This window comes from Macaca thibetana, chromosome 9 (genome assembly GCF_024542745.1).
Source record: "Macaca thibetana thibetana isolate TM-01 chromosome 9, ASM2454274v1, whole genome shotgun sequence".
NCBI lineage: Eukaryota > Metazoa > Chordata > Mammalia > Primates > Cercopithecidae > Macaca > Macaca thibetana.
The window spans coordinates 128,298,371-128,317,817 of NC_065586.1; the positions used below are offsets into that span (position 1 = coordinate 128,298,371).

The 19,447-nt window shown below is 62.5% G+C and overlaps 2 protein-coding genes across 4 annotated transcripts in view; one reads left to right on the top strand and one right to left on the bottom strand.

The window, feature by feature from the left end:
* The window catches only part of DPYSL4 (dihydropyrimidinase like 4), a 50,370-nt gene extending 36,376 nt beyond the window's left edge, over positions 1–13,994 (top strand). Inside the window, exons 4-15 of the mRNA XM_050805501.1 lie at positions 687–871; positions 2,953–3,117; positions 4,895–4,956; positions 5,054–5,134; positions 6,400–6,468; positions 6,830–6,950; positions 8,334–8,490; positions 8,841–8,982; positions 10,255–10,425; positions 10,930–11,109; positions 11,982–12,147; positions 13,060–13,994. Coding sequence (XP_050661458.1) covers positions 687–871; positions 2,953–3,117; positions 4,895–4,956; positions 5,054–5,134; positions 6,400–6,468; positions 6,830–6,950; positions 8,334–8,490; positions 8,841–8,982; positions 10,255–10,425; positions 10,930–11,109; positions 11,982–12,147; positions 13,060–13,151 — 1,591 coding nt within the window. The 3' untranslated portion in view covers positions 13,152–13,994. The remainder of the gene's footprint in view (positions 1–686; positions 872–2,952; positions 3,118–4,894; positions 4,957–5,053; positions 5,135–6,399; positions 6,469–6,829; positions 6,951–8,333; positions 8,491–8,840; positions 8,983–10,254; positions 10,426–10,929; positions 11,110–11,981; positions 12,148–13,059) is intronic.
* Positions 13,995–15,709: 1,715 nt separating this feature from the next.
* STK32C (serine/threonine kinase 32C) overlaps positions 15,710–19,447 on the bottom strand; it is a 101,462-nt gene continuing 97,724 nt past the window's right edge. For all 3 annotated transcript variants that reach the window (XM_050805518.1, XM_050805517.1, XM_050805519.1), the window contains 2 exons: positions 17,344–17,411; positions 15,710–16,382 (listed from right to left, as the gene is read on the bottom strand). In XM_050805518.1, the coding sequence (XP_050661475.1) occupies positions 16,244–16,382; positions 17,344–17,411 (207 nt within the window). In that variant the 3' untranslated portion in view covers positions 15,710–16,243. The remainder of the gene's footprint in view (positions 16,383–17,343; positions 17,412–19,447) is intronic.

Here is a 19,447-nt window from a genome sequence, read left to right on the forward strand (position 1 = left end):
ACACACTGGTCACATGGTATCCAGGCAGTTGAAAATAAGTTCCCAGCTCGTGTGTACACACTGGTCACATGGTATCCAGGCAGTTGAAAATACATCCCCAGCTCATGTGTACACACTGGTCACATGGTATCCAGGCATCGACTTCTGGGTGAAATCCATGGGAGAGGTTTCTTCTTTTCCAAACCCATCCTTGGCAGCAGTAACCTGGTGGCCACTGTCAGAGCCCCGGCCTTCGGTGAGGGCAGAGGCATGTCAGGTGGCTGTAGGGCAAAAGCAGGACGCCAGCTTCCATGTTTCTTTGTTCATCATGGCACTTAGTACTGTGCCTGGCTCACAGCAGGTGCTTCCTAAATACTGGTGCCCACACCTGTTAGCGCATCTGCTTCTGTCTGTCAAGCCGCTCCCTCCTGTAGTCAAAAAAGTAGCAACCAGGGACCTGAGTGGAAGACCACAGGGCGTGGCGTCTGCGCGAGGCTAGACCCCGCAGTGACTGTCCTGAGCTGTGCTGAGGGATGCTTTGCTCCCTGGCACTCCCGAGGAGCTGGTCCAGTGAGTGGCCGGCCGTGCTGGCCTTTTCCCCGGGGTCTGCAGCTCACGCAAACACTTCAGCTCTGCGGCGTTGCTGGAGGCCCGTTTGGGCTCTGACCTGGGCTCACTGTAACCAGTGAAATCTCCGCTGCTTTCAGACAAATCGGAGAAAACCTCCTCGTCCCTGGGGGCATCAAGACCATTGACGCCCACGGCCTGATGGTGCTTCCCGGTGGCGTTGACGTCCACACAAGGCTGCAGATGCCCGTCCTGGGCATGACCCCGGCTGACGACTTCTGTCAGGGCACCAAGGCAGCGCTAGCAGGAGGAACCACCATGATCTGTGAGTGTCTGGGTCTCCTCCTCTACAGGGGGCAGCCAGCATGTGCCGCCCTCCCTCTGGCCAGGTGTGTGTGGGAGGAGTGTCATCTAAAGGTGCCTTTATTGCATCTGTCTGCGAACCTGGAGTGCCTTTCTCATGCCTGTGTCTCGCCCTGGGTGTTTCTGCGTGGCCAGCTCTGGAATGCTCCTGGGATTTCCAGGACGGGAAATCAGTGGACTGACGTGTGTCCACTCGTTCTTTCCTGGGCACTAGTAGCTGGCCCAGAGCTGGGGTTTGGAAAACTCAAATGCCTTGGGCAAGGGGATGGGTCGTGCTTTCTGAAATGCCAGATACATGTTTGACCTTGAGCCACATGCCTCGGAAGCTTGATATGTGGAAGGTTCTTGCTCATGTCAAGAAGAGTAAAGGATGGAGGCTGTATTTTTAGAAAAAAGATAAAAGCAATGCTCATTATTATCCCATCAAAAAATAACCAGAGTTGCTATTTCTGTAGTGCTGGCTGCGTGCCCGGCACGGGCTCTATCCTGACACCCATCGGCTCACATGCTCTCCTCCTAAAACCCTCTCAGCTAAGCCCAGTTTAACAGGCGGGTGGGGGGAGTCCACCTGCCCACCATGAGCACATAGTGAGCTCAGGAGCCAGGATGAGGCCCCAGAGCCTAGACCCTGACCACACTGCGTGGCCTTGGGTGCCATTCTCTCCGCTGCGTCCGTCTGGTGCAGACATCACTGCTGTGGTTGAGAATGGGTCTGAGGGGCCTAGCTGAACCTGGTTCTATAGTTTTCTAGCGATGTGACTCCAGATAACTCAGCTGGCTTTTACAAGCCACACTTCGTTGACCTGTAAAACACACAGGCTTGTGAGTCATGTGTGAGTTAATGCACGTAAGTTGCTTTGTGTCCCTGGCGTGCCAGGGAGGGCAGCTCTGAGGACCCTGAGACGCCTCACAGGGACACTTAGCCATTGCCAGGTCACAGCTTGGTTTGGTTTACTCAGCCACAAAGGGAGGGAAAACCAGCAGCCCACCTTGCAGTCTGAGGAGACTGGCCACTGCTCACGCCCTTCGGGTGGCGGCCCAAGCCGGTCAGGACGTCTGCACAGTCGAGACCACCTGCTTTGTGCCAGTGCCAAGGCACCCGGCCAGCTGTGGGTCCCCACGAAGACAGAGAAACACCACAGACACGAGGCTGGCCTCTGTCCTGCCTCTGTCTTCCTCTGCCTGCGGGCCCAGGCTGGCACTGTGGGTGGCACTGTGGGTGGCACTGTGGCTGGCACTGTGGGTGGCACTGTGGCTGGCACTGTGGGTGGCACTGTGGCTGGCACTGTGGGTGGCACTGTGGCTGGCACTGTGGGTGGCACTGTGGGTGGCTGCAGCGAGGGTGGGTGCCCACTTCATCCTGTTGGGTTGCGTAGGGGCCGGAGGGAGGGCTGTGCTGGAGGAAGGCATCCCTGGTGGGCGTGCCTTCCTGTCAGACCACCTGGCTTGGAGCTTTCTCCTGGCTGCACCAGGAGAGGCCAGTGAGCAGTGTTGGGGCCTTGGGTGTGTGGTTGGTGGGGCAGCAGCACGATGGCTACGTGCGGGGGGCAGGATGGCCCCTTTCAAGTCTTGTGGAGCCAGTGGGGCACTCGGGAAACCAGCCCAGCTCCCACTATTCTAGGAAGGCTCTGAGAGACGGGGCCCAGCACCTTGGACAGCACACTGGCCCTGTCTGGCCCTGGGGGTGCCTCACCCAGGCTGAGACAGGAGCTGGAGGCAGGCATAGCCCTGACCTCTGGCGCTCCTCCAGGTGCGATGTGGGAGTGGGGTGGGGTGGTTTGGGGTGAGGCTCTTCCTCTCTCCCCTCTCCCTTCTGTGTTCAGAGGGTGGCTGGGGGACTTGGGTCAGAAGGTTCCTCTTTGAACAAAGCGACAGAACAGGTTCGTGACAGCGTCATCCTCTCTCAGAGGCCGGTGGCCTCTGCTGTGTCTCCCTCAAATGGTCCTCTGGTCTCTTGGGAACATGAAACAATCTCCCATGGAGGAGGCAGAGGTGGGAACCGGGGACCGGTGGGGGAAGCTGCTGACCATGCTGCCTTCACAGTGGACCATGTCTTCCCCGACACGGGTGTGAGCCTGCTGTCAGCCTACGAGCAGTGGCGGGAGCGGGCGGACAGTGCGGCCTGCTGCGACTACTCCCTGCACGTGGACATCACCCGCTGGCACGAGAGCATCAAGGAGGAGCTGGAGGCCCTGGTCAAGGAGAAGGGTGAGGGTGGCTGGAGGGGCTGGAGGGCGGGCATGGAGCCTGGCGGAGGGGCCTCTGCCCTGCCCCTGTGTCCTGCTGGTGGTGCTGATCTTCCCCAGGGGCCGGTGTCCAGGTTTGAGTCAAAGTTGGAGAAAAGCCATTTGAAGGCCCATCCCACCTTCAGAGGCTCTAGACCAAGAGGCCTTCTCTTTCCCAATCCAAGGGACCCACCCTGGAATTATCCTCCCGATGACAAGATACAGCAGGTCCCTGGTTTCTTAGAAAAGAGGCTGCCCAGGGTGGAAGAGCAGCAGTTCCCCATCTCCTAGCATTTGGGGATCCTTTCAGAGGGAGACCCTTTAAATCCGTATCTTTTTGTTGTCATCTATGCTAAAACAGATCAGTCTATAAACAAGTTTAACATTTTCCCCACAAGAAAACCCTGAAGCGAAAACCACATCAGAGTTTCATAGTGGGTTTGACAAGTGTCATATCTGATTATAACTGATCTCTCCTAATCTGAGTCCAGCCCACAGCTTCCGGCCTGGAGGTGGGGGCGGGATGGGGTCCGAGCAAGCCCAGGAGGCTGTCAGGCCCTATGGACCTGAAGGAGGCAGGGGCATTTCTTCAAGGCCATTCCTCTGGGTTCCCATTCCCCAGAGGGTGATGGTCATCACACAGGTACCCCTTGGTGTCAGGATTCCCTCACCTCCCTGCCCGGGGGCTGGTGGAGCCCGTCAGTCCTCGGTCCCTGGGCCTCACTCCAAGCAGCTGCTCTGCCACCCATGCTTTTCTGTGAGTGGACCTGGGAGGCCTGTGGCCTCGTGTCTCAGAGCGGAGGTGGAAGCAGGGCCTGCACCTCCCCTCACCCTGCGGGGGCACTGCTGGGGCCTCTGCTGCCTGAGAGCCACGCAGGAGTTGTAGGTCCTGTGCCCACGGGGTGGTGTTGCGGGGACAGCCCCACATCCCATCACCTTCATCAGACACTTGGGGGCAGGCCCCAGATGCCAGGTCACATGCAGGTTGCTACCTAGAGGGATGGCTTGTGGGACACAGGCTGACTCGGTTTCCCCAGCGTGCCTTAGCGGGTCACACTAGCACTTTCCACCTAGCCAGGAGGGGGGTGCCATGGGCTGGGAGGTTGGGATCCTGCCTCCAGGCCCAGGCGGGTCCCCACACAGGTCCCAAGTCCCAGGGGAGGTGGATGGGCTCTGGCTGTCCAGGAAACAGGAGAGCTCAGCCCTCTTCCTGTTTGGGCCCCAACGTCAGAGGCAGCCCCTGGTCCTTCTGCTCGTCCTAAGGGCCCAGCCCTGAGATCTGGGCGGTCCCACAAGCCTGCACCATGAGCCAGGCATGGCAAGCGGGGCTCCAAGGCCCCACAGGCAGGTGCTGGATGTGCTGGTCGGCTAGAATGGAGGTCACCAGGGCAGCGCAGCCCAGGCCGCAATTCCAGTGGGGGGCCAGTGGAACTCAGTCCGAGAGCCCAGGCACAGTGGCTCTTCCAGTAACGGGGGTCTGCTGGACGGGTGTGAGGGGTTCTCACCTGCATTTGCCACTGGGTGGACAATCAGTTTTTAACCCGGAGCACAGGAGCAGGCAAGTGAGGGCTGCCTCGCCTCACTTCCCAGCTGGCTGGTATGTGCGTGGAAGCAGAGGTCTGCTCGCATGGCTGGCAAGCTATCCATGGAAGCACTGCGGGAGAGGGGCCCAAGACCCTCCAGTGGGCAGGGAGCAGCAGAGCCTCCTCGGGTTGTCTGATTGGTGATGGCTGAGCCTCTGATCCCCACCTCTTCTCCAGGTGTGAACTCCTTCCTGGTCTTCATGGCATACAAGGACCGGTGCCAGTGCAGCGACAGCCAGGTAAGGGCAGGCATGGAGAAGGGAGTGGGCAGGTGTGTCCCAGGCCGCTGCTGGCACAGGCGCAGTCCTGCCCAGGACCCACCACTTCTCTTCCCAGATGTACGAGATCTTCAGCATCATCCGGGACCTGGGGGCCTTGGCCCAGGTGCACGCTGAGAACGGGGACATCGTGGAGGAGGTGCTGTGGGGCAGGGCTGCTGGTGTGGCAGGGGCTGCCGTGGGGCGGGGCGGGGGTCTGAGGGTGACCTTCATGTTACGCAGACATCAGCACAGAATCCCACACAACCTTGAGGGAGGGTCACAGCTTACCCTGAGTCAAAGGTCAACCAGTGAGTTAGACTGGGCGGGGGTGGGGAGCTTTGAGGCCTTAAAACAGCTTCTCCTCGATCCACACTTCTTATCCAAATACCTCAAAACCAAAGTGTCAGCCCCATGGATCCAGGCCCCCCCTGTGGAGTGGTGTCCCCTCTGGGGTTTGGGTTGCCACCTTCCTTCCAGCCAAGGGCACCCATGTTGACAGGGCCACATCCTTCAGACACATCCCATTGGGCTGGGGAGGGCCGGAGCCCACGTGCGGTGCCGCCGATCCCCCAGGCCCCTGGGCCCCGCACCTTGTTTCCCCTCCAGCTCAGGCACCCACGGGTACAGATGGAGTTCAGAGAGTGGGCCACCCCATCCCTGTGGGACCTCAGTGGGGGTCACTACACAGGACACACCTCCCTGACACTGCAAACCCACAGTGAGACTTCTTGGGATGGGACGGGTTCTGCCCACCTCCTGAGCGCTACAGGAAGGTGGTGGCACTCGGGCAGGGGCACGTGGGGGGTCCCCAGTGTCCTCATCCACCCGTCCAGCTGCGAGGGCATCGGGGCATCACAGACACTTCTGTGGCCCAAGGCCAGGCCCCGGCTGCACCGTCAGGAGGTCGTCCTGGGTCCAGCAGATGCTCCACATACAGCGGGAGGGAGCCTCGGTACTGGGGCTGCGTCTCCTGGCCAGGACCATGTCTTGCCTGACACGAGCAGGCGCTGTAGTGCACATCGCCACGGAAGGGCAGTGCTGGAGGAAGGAGTGGTTGCCCATTCCTGACCTGCAGAGCCCTCCCCGCCTGTGTGCACCCCCACACATGCCCCCGCTGGGGGAGTCAGCATGATGGGCACGGTGGAGGCGGGGTGGAGTCTTGGCGCCATCAGTAAGGAGCTCTGCAGCCTGGGGCAAGCCACTTCCCCTATCCAAGCTGTCCTCTCCTTGGTAACTCAGGGATCAGGAATCGCGCCTCTCCAAGCCCCTCCACCCTCTATTCTGAGTTCTCTGGCTGGCAAATTCTGGGAGGCCTGAGGGTCCAGGACCACTTGGGGAATGGGGCCTCCCAGCCTTGGGATTAGCATCCAAGGCCCAGGCTCCCTTCAGTGCTGGAGCAAGGCATCCTGTTGGTTTCTTTAGGAGCAGAAGCGGTTGCTGGAGCTTGGCATCACTGGCCCCGAGGGCCACGTGCTCAGCCACCCTGAGGAGGTAAGATCCCAGGGCACCACGGCACACCCGAGCGAACTCTGCCCAGACCGCTGCTGCCTGGGGCTGTGCTGACTCTGGCCCTGGGCTCCTGGCCCTGCCACTGTGCTCGCCCTGACCTCATCTGGGAGGCATGAATCCCCCCTCCACCACCCTATAGCCTGTACCCGAGCTCCACCACCCTACAGCCTGTACCCGAGGACCAGAACGTGGTTTGGGCAGACCCAGGCACTGAGCCCAAGGCTGGGGCGCTCCTACTAGGCTGCCCTGAGCCTGGGATCCCATGGGTGACCCCTGGGCATCCCCATTGCCCACACTGGTCTAGAGCCCTCGTGTGGCCTGATCCTTCCCACCTCGTCCCCAGGTGGAGGCTGAGGCGGTGTACCGAGCTGTCACCATCGCCAAGCAGGCCAACTGCCCACTGTACATCACCAAGGTGATGAGCAAGGGGGCGGCCGACGCCATCGCCCAGGCCAAGCGCAGAGGTGAGCACCCAGTCCCGCCTCTGATGCCGGGGGGCCATGGTCTCGGCCTCCTGGGTGCAGCCCTGGAGAGATGCAGGTGCCCTGAGTCCCTGCATCGGGGTGGGGCTGAGTTTCCAGCCTCGTTGGAGCGGCAGCTGCTCACCAGGGCCCTGAGTCCCTGCATTGGACCGGGGGGGCTGGACCTGAGTCCCTGCGTTGGGGTGGGGGCTGGACCTGAGTCCCTGCGTCGGGGTGGGGCTGAGTTTCCAGTCTCGTTGGAGCGGCAGCTGCTCACCAGGGCCCTGAGGCCAAACTTGGAGCTGCTTACCCTGTTTCCAGTGGGGCTGTGGCGGGGATGGAATGATGAGGAGATGAGGAGTGTCTGAGAAATCCAGTTCCACCAAGGAGGGCCCCCCATATTAGTATTTGCTGTGTTCAGAGCCGGGGAGCTACCTGCCCACAGATTGCCAGCCATTTGGAGCCTGGCACTGCAGAGCCTTAGACCCGGGGATGCAGGGTGGGTGGGGGGGCACACAGAGCTGTGATTGGCAGGGGCTTGACTGTGGGGTCCCCCAGAGGCTACTGGGCTCAGAGGGTCCAGGGAGGTCCAGCAATCACTGGGGCTGGAGATGGCCAAGGATCCAGGTGCAGAACCCAGGTAAATGAGGGGGCATCCCCAAGAAGGCCTCTGGGTCTGGTCTGGTTTCTCCTCCTCTTGCTGTCCCCACTGAGTCCTGAAACCTTGTTTTCTGGGCCTGCCTGGGGCTGTGCAGGTCCCTGGCGCAGGGAAGGGGGGGGGCGGTGCCCTTCTTTGTGTTTCCTGCAGCGAGGGTTGAAACTGAAATCCGCTCAGTTAACTGGGAAAAGGACTCTGAGGTGCGCAGGTGAACGGGGGTCTGCAGGGGCAAGGCCTGGGCCTCACTCAGGACACCAAGCAGCTTTGGGGCAGCAGGCCAGGCCCTTCTCAGGGGTACCCCACCCACCAGGCTCTTCTCGGGGGGTGCCCCACCCCACCTGGGAGCATTTCTCACCCACCAACTGGTGGGAGCTGCTTCAGCTGTGAGCTGGAACCCTGGTGAGGCCATGACCAGGGCACCCCAGGCCAGTCAGCCTCCATGCAGCTCACTGTGCCTCACTGAGGCCCACAGGCACGCCTTGGCCCCGCTGGAGTGCCCGGGGTCCTGGGGTGGGATGTGGGCAGAGAAAGGACCCCCAGGGCCAACCACGTCTGTCCAGGACCCAGGCCTCTGCCCTCCTGCCCATGGCCAGGGACTCTAGACAGGGGACAAGCTGTCTGAGGCCAAGAAAGTGAGGGGCAGTCGGGGGTGTCAGCAGCAGCAGTGCTCGGGGCTCCATGGGGTGCAGGTGGTCAGCGGAGCACCTCTCATGGGCCTCATGCTCCAGGGGTGGTCGTGTTTGGGGAGCCCATCACTGCCAGCCTGGGCACCGACGGTTCTCACTACTGGAGCAAGAACTGGGCCAAGGCCGCAGCCTTCGTCACGTCACCCCCCGTCAACCCAGACCCCACCACGGCAGACCACCTCACCTGCCTGCTGTCCAGGTAAGCAGCCGCTCCAGGTGGCCCCAGATTGGCTGCGCGCTGCACACCCTGCCAAGGCTGTGGCCCACTGGTGGCCCTGACACCCCAGGCCTCTCCCACGGCTCTCGTGGGGCAGCCCAGACAGTGGCGGGTGGGGGAAGTCTGAGCCCTTTGGTCCCAGCTGGGGCTCCCCTGGCAGGAACCAGTCCCTGCTCCCCTGCACAGAGGCACCAGCTTTGCCCAGCGAGAGCCACTCAGATGACCTCTAGCCCCTGCGGTTGTGCTGGCCAAGGGGGCTGGAGCTGACCTGGCTTCTGCCGGCTCAGGAAGGCCAGGACCCCTGGGCCCCTCTGACCCTGGCTTGTTTCCAGTGGGGACCTCCAGGTGACAGGCAGTGCCCACTGCACCTTCACCACTGCCCAGAAGGCCGTGGGCAAGGACAACTTCACGCTGATCCCCGAGGGCACCAACGGCATTGAGGAGCGCATGTCGGTGGTCTGGGAGAAATGTGTGGTGAGCACAGACCTGGTCAGGGCACGGTCTGGGGAGCGGCTGTGGGCGGGATTCTGACGGCTGGTCAGAAGGGAACCCACCTAACCAGTGCACACTCGTGAAACAGATCAGAGCACACGGCTCCGGGGTGGCAGATCCTCCACCCAGGGCGCCTCAGACACGTGGTTCTGGCCCCTCCAGATGAGACTCCAACAGCAACAGGGGCAGCTGGTAGCCCCCCCACTCCCAGCTGACTCTAGTGTTGCCTGGACACTGGGTTTGCCCAGGGGTCAGCATGGGGGCTCCACGCTGTGACGTTAGTGCTCCGCCTGCAATGCCCTCAGGACCTATCGCCCCATCCTGGGCCCTCCCACATCCTCAGCCCCACCTCCCCATCCTGGGCCCTCCCACATCCTCAGCCCCACCTCCCCATCCTGGGCCCTCCCACATCCTCAGCCCCACCCCTTGGTCCCCTCCCCATCCTGGGCCCTCCCGCATCCTCAGCCCCACCTCCCCATCCTGGGCCCTCCCGCATCCTCAGCCCCACCTCCCCATCCTGGGCCCTCCCGCATCCTCAGCCCCACCCCTTGGTCCCCTCCCCATCCTGGGCCCTCCCACATCCTCAGCCCCACCTCGCCCAGCAACTGAGCTCCTTCCCTCAGCTGCCTGCCTCCCCAGCCTCCAGGGCTCCCCAGGGAGACTGTCGAGTCCTTCAGGGCACACGGGTATCGACATTGAAGCTTTACCCACAAAGTGAACGCAGAAAAGCTTCGTGCAGGAAGGGGCAGACCAGCGGGCGTCACTGAGATGGGCTAATTCCCCAGTGCAGCCTGGCAGGCGTTCTTACCCCCCGAGTGTTGCCATGGCGAGGGCCGTGGCTGGAGCCCTGTCCTGATCTTGGCTGCCTGCGTGGCACTCTAGTGCCCGTCTTCGTGGGGGCTTGGTATCCATCTTTGTGGGGCCCCAGCAGCCCAGCATCCAACCTTCCAGAGGCCCCGTGTCCTGCTGTCCAACCTTGTGGGGGACCCGGTGGCCCAGCGTCTGTCCTCACAGGGGCCCGGTGGCCTGGCATCCATCCTTGCAGGGTCCTGGTGTCCTGGTATCCATCCTTGTGGGGGGCCCAGTGGCCCAGCGTCTCTCCTTGTGGGGACCCGGTGGCCCAGCGTCTGTCCTCACGGGGGCCCGGTGGCCTGGCATCCATCCTTGCGGGGTCCTGGTGGCCCAGCGTCTGTCCTCGTTGAGCCCCACCCCAGCCCCACCCGTCACCCTCAGCTCAGGCTTCTTGTTCCTCAGGCCTCTGGGAAGATGGACGAGAATGAGTTTGTCGCGGTGACCAGTACAAATGCTGCCAAAATCTTCAATTTTTACCCAAGGAAGGGACGAGTGGCTGTGGGCTCTGACGCTGACCTGGTCATATGGAACCCCAAGGCCACCAGGATCATCTCTGCTAAGAGCCACAATCTGGTAAGAGAAGGCAGCTGTAAGTCAGGGCTGGCCTTTGTGGAGCTGGCCCCGAGGCAGCCTTCCCAGGAGAGGCGCAGGACAGAGGCCCATGTGGCAGCAGCAGTGGACTTAGCCATCCCAGGGCCGTCCACACAGCGTGTCCCAGGCCAGGCACTGAATTGGGCCCTGTCCACGTCACTTCGCTGCGTGACAGCTGCATCTGTGGTCCCCTTGTGCCATGGAGGAGGCCAGGGCAGAGCGGTGCCGTGTGCACCTGCCAAGCCAAGGGGGAAGTGATCCTCCCTGCCTGCCCACGCCTGTCCCCGTTGTCCTCGAGAGAAACATGGGACTCAGAAACGAGGTCTGTAGGCTGAGGGGAACATAGTTCCAACCCCTAAGTCCCAGCATCTCGCTAGGGGCTCAGTGCAGGCACACTGGGCGGCCGCAGTGCTCCAGCGGCTCCGTGGGGATGGGACTGTTGGGCGCCAGCGTGGAGGCACTGGACCCTCGGGCCTCTCTCCCCAGAACGTGGAGTATAACGTTTTCGAGGGAGTGGAGTGCCGGGGAGCGCCCGCCATGGTCATAAGTCAGGGCCGAGTGGTGCTGGAGGACGGGAAGATGTTTGTCACCCCGGGGGCGGGCCGCTTCATCCCTCGGAAGACATTCCCGGACTTCGTCTACAAGAGGATCAAAGCTCGCAACAGGGTAGGGCGGCACCCGCGAGGGTGTTGTGCAGGCAGGCGGGTGGGCGCCGAGTTCTGGGCCCAGAATGCACCCCTGGTCAGCCTGGCCTGGCCCCCGGAGGGGTCAGGAAGATGGAGCGGGGCCGCTGCTTGCCCAGGGCCCTGGTGGGTCTACGTGGAGCAGAGCCTGCTCCCAAAATATGGCAGGGGAGGCCCCCGTGGTGCTGGGAGCTTCAGGCCCTGGATCAGCTCTGCAAGCGCCTGTGAAGGGCAGCTGAGTCCCACCCGAGTCATCCATGGTTGTTAGATAAAATACAGACGTAAAGTGAGCAGACATTGACCTCCCCTGGGAGCTGCCAGTTGGGCCTTAGCGTGGGTCCTTCTGGGATTCCCCTTGGACAAATGTGGCCTGGGGTGTGTGCTCCTCTCCACACGGGCTCTCAGGAGCTCAGCCATGGGAGCCCCTCCCCTGGCCTTCCGGTCTCTCACTGTGGTGACACCACGTTTGCCCGAGATCATCCGTGTCCGACAGTGCAGCCGGTGTGGTCTGCCCGGACCACCAGGTGCTTCACACGCACAGGGACACTCGCAGTGGTGTCTGTGCACGCAGAAGTGCACGTGGGACCTCGGAGGGAGGATGAGCGTGTGCACCTGTGTTGGTAAGCCTGAGGGGAGAGACATGTGCACACACGTGTAGGTGGGGTCGCAGGAGGGCATTATACATGCGTGGGGAGGACTGCAAGGAGGGAGGCATGTGTGAACATGGGGTGAACACCCCCCCAGGGCAGCCCCAAATTCCTGAAGCTGGCACTGGAGAGGCGCAGAGCAGGCCCAGCCCTCCAGCTGCCCATGCTCGGCCCCTCATGCCCCATCTCTGGCCCCACACCCCCGCAGCTGGCAGAGATCCATGGTGTGCCCCGTGGGCTGTATGACGGGCCCGTCCATGAGGTGATGGTGCCTGCCAAGCCAGGGAGTGGTGCTCAGGCCCGCGCGTCCTGCCCAGGCAAGATCTCAGTCCCTCCTGTGCGCAACCTACACCAGTCGGGGTTCAGCCTATCTGGTGAGTTGGGCCTGGGGCACCAGGTGGGGTGAGGGGCTCTGCTGGAGCATCCTGAGGGGCCCTGGGGGCTCAGGTACCAGGGACCAGCCCGTACCCAGAGGGGCTGCACACATCAGGCAGCCAGCTGGGGGCTGGGGCAGGAGATGCTGCTAGGGGTGTGGGGAGGCCACTCCTGCCCACTGTCTGCCCAGGGCAGCTGTGATGAACCCCCACCTTGAAGAGAGTGGCACTGGGGTGGGGCTGTCACACGGGGCCCAGGAGTGAGTGTGGTTCCAGCCTCAGGGGAGGTGAGGGGCCTTGACGAGGACCTCAGGATCATGTGGAATCCAGGTCCCCACCTAGCTGGCCCCAGAACCAAGCTTGAGGCACAAGGGAGGGATCTGAGCTGTGTCCTGGGGCCCCGGAGGGACATGCGAGAATGCTTGGGAGGGCTCAGGCTGCCAGGGTTCGGCCTCTGGGCTCCTAGCGGTGCTTCTGGTGCATTCTCCCAGCCCGGGGCGGTGACAGCAAAGCCCTGCTCACCTCCTGGGGACTCAGGCCTGGGGGCAGGTCCCTGAGAACCCAGCACTGAGAGGCCAGGGGCAGCCTTTCATCACCCGGGGCCCACAGCAGGGACGAGGCAGGACTGGCCTGGGCTCCTCTCGGGACAGGAAGGGCTTCCTGCAGGGTCAGCTGGAGCCTGCAGTCCCCGCGGCTCTTAGGATCTCCCAAGCAGCCTCACCTGCACCCTGGGCCTCAGGGATGGGAGACCTGCCAGGCACCTCATCCGCTTGGCCTTCTTGTGGTGGCAGGCGTGCAGGGGCTCCACGGTCCTGGCCCCACTGACACAGCCACTGACTCTGCCTCTCGCCTTGAATAGAAGGGACCCTGCCCCTGCCCCATTCTCCCTGCCCACCTGTGCCCTTTCTTCAGGGTCTCAGGCTGATGACCACATCGCCCGACGCACAGCGCAGAAGATCATGGCACCGCCCGGTGGCCGCTCCAACATCACCTCTCTCTCCTAGACGCCCAGGACTGGCCCTGTGAACCGTGCTGGCCCCACCCGAGGCCGCGGGGGCCCCAGGGCACTCACCCCCCCTTTAGCGTTTTCTTTGGTAGAAGTTTCTCAAAGGTGCTTGGCGGTCTTGCCTTCCCCCTCCCCACAGGCTCTCCTTGTGGGGTCCCAGGTCCTGCTGCCAAGAGCCCCTCGAGAGAAGGGCTGAACCTGGGGAGATGTCACTGCCAGGGTGAGGTGGTACCACATGGCAGGGATGGTGCCGGCAGCCTGAGCCCAGGCACCCCAGTGCCCGCTGGGCCTGGCATGGGGACAGGGAACCTGCCGGGCTCACAGAGTACGGGAGCAGCTGGACACTGGGCTTCTTGGCGAACCGGCAAGGGGCTGAGTCCTGCCTGGTGGGCGTTTGCCACCTCCCCACCACCAGTCACTGCCTCACAGAGCCCCGCACGCCTGCAGCCGCTCCTTGGAGGCCTGTGCCCGTCGCGGGCCAGGGAGGAGAGTGGGAGCAGAGCCCTCCTGCCTGGCACAGCTGCTGAGACTTCAGAGACCCATCAGAACCTGGTGCCACGCAGCCCTGCCCGTGGAGGGTTCCTTTTACACACCCCGAGGCCCACACCTAAGCTTTCATAGTAGCCCTCGTCCGGGGAAGTTCTGCAATCCTTTAGGAAGACACTGCTCTTGTTACAGATTGTGTATTTCCGTAGGCTTCTTAGTAGCAGCTTTGTACACTGAGGACACTGTACCCAGGAACCTGTGCATGCCACCCACCGCCTGGACAGGCAGTCACCCTCCTCTGATGTGAATCGGGCCCATTAAAGACGTCTGGGTTTGAAGCCGCCTGTGCGTGGAAGGCCCCATCGCCTCTCCCCCATGCCATTTCTGCAGAGGCGGGGCCCGGCTGGCTGTGGGCTGGTCCAACTCCTGCAGCCGCAGCTCTTCTCCCCTGAATGGCAGGGAGGAGCTCAACCTCTCAGAGGGAAGAGGACCGGCAGGGCAGCCGACAGCCAGGGCAGGGCAGAGGGGGCCCCCCACACATTCTCACTGGACAGCCCGAGCTGCCCCAGAAGGCTGGGCAGCATGCACGGGAGTGTGTGGCAGCGAAGCACACACCACTGCCACCCGGGTGGGCGCTGCCCACAGACGCAGGCCCAGCACTCAAGGCCGGGCAGCTGCGAGGCTCTGACCTGAGCCCCCTAAGGTCGTGACTGCAGTGCTGGCACATGCTGTGCCTCAAAAAGTGTGTGTAGACGCTCCCAGATGGTTGTCCTCACCCCAAGAGCAGGGCCTGGCCACAGTCACTGGGCACTCGCTGTTGGCCGACGAGCACAGAGGGCCAGGGACTCACCTCATGCCGCCAGTTCTCTGGCCCCTGCCCACGCACCGATGGTGATGGAGCATTTCCTGCCATGGTCTCGGGGGGCCACAGGCGGGCCCGTCTCTGACCCTGGGCTTCTCATTAAGCTGTGCAGAGCCCAGGCAGCAGCCCTGGAGGTGGCCCTGGGCCCTCAGCATTTCCTTCCTGGGGCTCCCTCTGGCCCAGATAGGGGAGCTGACGTCCCCCACACCAGCATCTCCTGCTCTGCCCCAGTGTGGGGGGTGATCTAGGGAACCAGACAGCACCCAGACCCCACCAGTGTCTCGGAGAAGGACAAGGTGCACCACCATGTCATGTGCCCCAAATGCACTTACACAAACCCCCACACCTGTCCCTCCCCCGAGCCTGTCCCTCCCCCACACCTGTCCTTCCCCCGAGCCTGTCCCTCCCCCACACCCGTCCCTGACATCACCAGACTTCCACCGAGCACACGGCGCCTCTGGGCCCTCGCAGGGACCAGGCCACCCTTCCTCGTAGTGACTTGGGCGTCTTGTCCCCCATGCCAGCTGCTGGGGCTGGAAGGCCAATTCCTGCCCTGATTCAGTGGACAGGGGTGGGTTGGGGGCGGGAAGCTGCGTTCTCTCCCCTCAGACTTCTCACTCTGCTCCTGGCACGGCCGGTTCTTCCCCAAATGTTCTTTGGCTGTTGTCATCTCGCAGCTGTTTGCCAGGGGTGCAGCGGGGCTCGTGGACACGGGTCTAGGCACGTGTCCACCATGGCCGCTGTCCCGGGAGGGGGCACAGACCTGACACACCCATTCCCCCAGAGGAAACCGGCACAGGCCTGTCTGGAGCGCTGGGCTGACGGGCTCCTCCTCCAGCGAGACCGGAGAGAAGCGCACAGGCCGTTTACCCAGTTTCAGTTCCAACGACAGAACCACTCAGCCACAGCGAGAGGGACGTGTCCCTTTACGGAGGGCCAAGCACTGCCCAGCACTGCGGTGGCTCCCCTGTGCACGGGCTGTCCTGGGCTCCTCTGCCTCCAGCACCGTCTCTGCCTTCCACAGCCTTACGGCTCCAGGGCCACGGAGACAGGCACCCACCCCAAAGCCATGGTCCTGGAACTCTGGGGGCCTCTGCCCTGAGGAGCTGCCCCCCGACTGGCTGCCTTAAGTCCAGGCCAACCAGAAACTGCAGGCACGGGCCTGATGGCCAGGCAGGCACAGGACATGCGCAGAATATGCAACACCAAGCGGTTCTCACATTGTAATTCTCAGAGGTGAAAAGTATACAGAAATTGCTGGGGCAGTGTGAATCTCTAGAAAACATTCACCTCCCCACCCACTAACCCCAACCCGCGCCCCTGACCTCCAAGAACCGAGCCAAGCCTGGGACACCCGCGGCCTGCTCTGCAAGGGCTCACCTTGTGAGGGGGGCTGTGCACAGCCTCGGGCTGAGTGGGGACCAAGACTCCTGTCTCATCCGTGACCCCGGCCCCCCATGAGTGGTAAGAGCGCGCCCAGCAGCGCTTCCTCCATCCAGGCGGGTCTCGGGGGCCCGCAGGCAATGCCCTCCGTGCTGCCCTCCACAGGTGTCTGCGCACCCACAGCCTCTTGTCCCCTGCACCACCACGAGCCCAAGGTGTGAAATGTGTCCGGGCACCGTGGGCACTGCCAGCCAGGCTGCTGGGTGGGAACGTGAATGCCAGGCCTCGGCCCATGGCCCTCCCTCTGGCAGCCGAGTCTCCAAAGCAGCTCAAGGGGTGAGGATCACGGGCGTCCCGGCCTAGCTGCTCCCGGCCGAGGGGCAGATGGGGCCACACATGGGAAGGGCGGAGTGCTCCTCGTCCTCCACGGGCTCCGCAGCATCCCTGGGCTCAGGGGCGGGGAGAGGCTCACTCGGGAGGTCCTGGCTCCTCTTCAACCTGGGGTGGCAGGAACACACGGAGGGCGTTATGCCCCCACCTCCCTGGCCTCACGGTCCCATGACCTGCCCACGGGCTCACGGGACAGGCCATGGCGTGGATGCCCAAGATGGGCCACAGGCTGGGTGTCTGCTGGAAAGGCCAGGCTCCCAACACACTGGGTGCGGCAGGGAGCCTGGGGGCGGGTAGCGGCACGTGAGCACACTGGCAAGGCTCGGGGTGTTTCCAGCCAGAAGCCAAAAGGCCGCCTTCTTTGCAGGTGCCACAGGTCAGTGACTTGGGAACAAGGCTCGCCTGAGCCTCATTCTTCACCCGATGGTCTGATCCCCGGGGTGCCAGCCAGTGCCCTCACCTGTCTGCACATGCCCTGCAAGTCCTGCCCACGCCCTGAATATTCTGCCCACAAGAGCTCAGACACACCTCCTCCAGGAGGCCCTCCTGGCCCCACACAGGCAGAGGGGGCATCCATCCTCCCTTGGGCCCCAAGGTGGCAGCTGCTGCTATTTCTGGCCTGCCTTGCCTGCTGCTAGTCATCTGTGCCCTTCTGTCCTCTAGGGCCTGACACTTAGAAGAGGTGAGAGACAGAGTGTGCCTGGGTGGGGGAGTTGATGCGGCTCTGATGGGGCCTCCTAGGAAGTCACCACCCCTCACCTGGGCAGACGACGAGTCTCTCCCCAGATTCCAGCCACAGGCCCCGCGTGGAGCTCAAACATGCCAGAGCCTGGCAGGGGTCTCCTGCCGCTCCCCTCCACAGCTGCTGCTCAGAGTCCCCAGAGAGAGTGGGGCCGTGCACCCCAGGCCCACAGAGGTCATGTGGCTGCAGGAGCTCAGGGCTGGTGTGAGAGGGGGGCCACACACCCCAGGCCCACAGATGCCAGCTCATGTAGCCAAGAAAACCTTAAACCTTAGCCCCATTTTCCTCCTCTCTGCCACCACGCCCACCCACCCCCAACACACTCACTTTTCTCTGTTAAAAATCACGAAGTCTTGCTGGATTGCATCAAGGCAGTCTTGAAGATAGTCATTCTCCTGTGGACGGAAAGGCACATGTGAGTGTGGGGGACACTGTCCAGGTTCCGCCCACTCCCCTCAAGTGAGTGTCTGGCCATCCCCATCGGGCCTCCACCCGTGGCTTTCTTTGGACAATGGCCTCTGGGCTGTTGAAGCATCCCGGCCCTCCAGGAGCCAGACTGCCGGGGAGCTCACGTCTCCGCGGGTGATTCACCCAAGCCCCGAGGGATGCCAAGGCCCAGCTCCCTTGCCTCAGGGTGGATGGCTTGGACTTGCTCCGTGGGGTCTGCAGGACCAGGCGGAAGCTGTTCTCTGCGGGACTTTGCTGGAAACCACTCCCTTGCCAGGCCTTTCCTGTCTCATACCAGCTTCTCCCAGCCCCTCATCACAGCACACACGCCCACCCCAGGCCTGCTTCTGAGGCCCTGCCCCCCAGGGCTGTCTTAGAAGCCAGCCCTCAGGACAGGTTTGTGGACTGAGGCTGCCCCTCGCAGGACCCACCCTCGGTGGTGTGTGATGGGCAGGCAGGGCTACTTCCTTCGGGCAGCAGGACCACTTCCCAAGACGCAGGGGTCGGGAGGGTGTGGGTGGGGTGGAGGGGGTGCTGGTCACTCAGCGCTGGCGTGGTGTGGGGAAAGCATCATTATGGTGACCACGGACTTGGATGGTGACGTCGGTCACTACCAACGTGTGAGCAAATGACAGACCCAGATCAGTCAAGTCACAATGGAAAGTGCAGGGAGTCGCAGGCCTCGGGGCGGCGTTAAAAGGGCCCCCATCTGCAGCTGAGGAGAAAGGATGCCCACTTTTGAGGACCACAGAACCTCAGATCCACAGGCTCAGGAAGTCACCCATGTCACAGCCAAGGCCCTGCGAGGGAGGGTGCTGGGCTCTGAAGGCCGGAGGGGACGTGTGAGTGGGTGCACACAAGAACGCTCACCCCCATCTAGACACACGAGAATAATCACCCCTATCTAGACACACGAGAACGCTCACCCCTATCTAGACATACAAAAGGTATAGCAAAATCCAGCGTTTCCATCTTACGGGACCACCATCCCACGCGATTGGCCAGTGAAGGAAGCGTCGTTATGCAGTGTGTGACAACAGTCTGCGTTCACTCCAGATGGACAACAGCATGCTTTCACGGCCCCACCCAGGGCTAAGGGGTCTCTTCCCTGTCAATGTCGTCTGTGCCTCAACCACCTGGACACTCTTGCCCACTATCCATGGATCCTATTTTTGATCTCGCTCTGTCACCAGATCTTGGCTCACTGCCAACTCTGCCTCCCAGGATGAGGGTCTGACTGAGCCACCGGGATCTTGCAATCCACAGCGACACAGGGTGGGAGGGGCTGGGGTGGGCACCAGGGATGCAGAATGTGAGCGCCCATCGTGGCCCTGTGTGCAGCCCAGTGGCAGGGGCTGCTGGTCATCCTGCAATGTCCACAGCCACGTTTTCCTAGGCAGAGAGATCACCAGAAGCCTGAGGAGCTGTTCCAGAAACATCTGAAAGAGGTGGCTCTGAGCGGCACCTAAGCCGGGCTGTGAGTCACCGAGATGTGCGAGCACGACCCTTTTCCACAGGGACTCCCAAGGTGTGTGGAGCGCTCCCAGCAGGATGCCATGGTGGGGTCTGTGCCTGGCCCGGATCTGCCCTGCCCTTCCTCTGACGGCCCTGCCTGTACCTCTTCCTTGGGTGGCTGGAGCCCTTTGCCAGCACACACAGAGCCAGCGGGCCACAGAGGGGCCCTTCGCCCATGACTGGTGGGTGTGGGCGTTTGAAAGCCCAGCTCCCTCAGGGCAGGGACCTCGAGTCACAGGTGATGCTCCCGGGTCCCCTGAAGGCTGAAGCCGCTCCCCACAGGGTTTCTGGATTTCTGCTTGAAAGCCGGCCGGGCGCGGTGGCTCAAGCCTGTAATCCCAGCACTTTGAGAGGCCGAGATGGGCGGATCACGAGGTCAGGAGATTGAGACCATCCTGGCTAACACGGTGAAACCCTGTCTCTACTAAAAAATACAAAAAACTAGCCGGGTGAGGTGACGGGCGCCTGT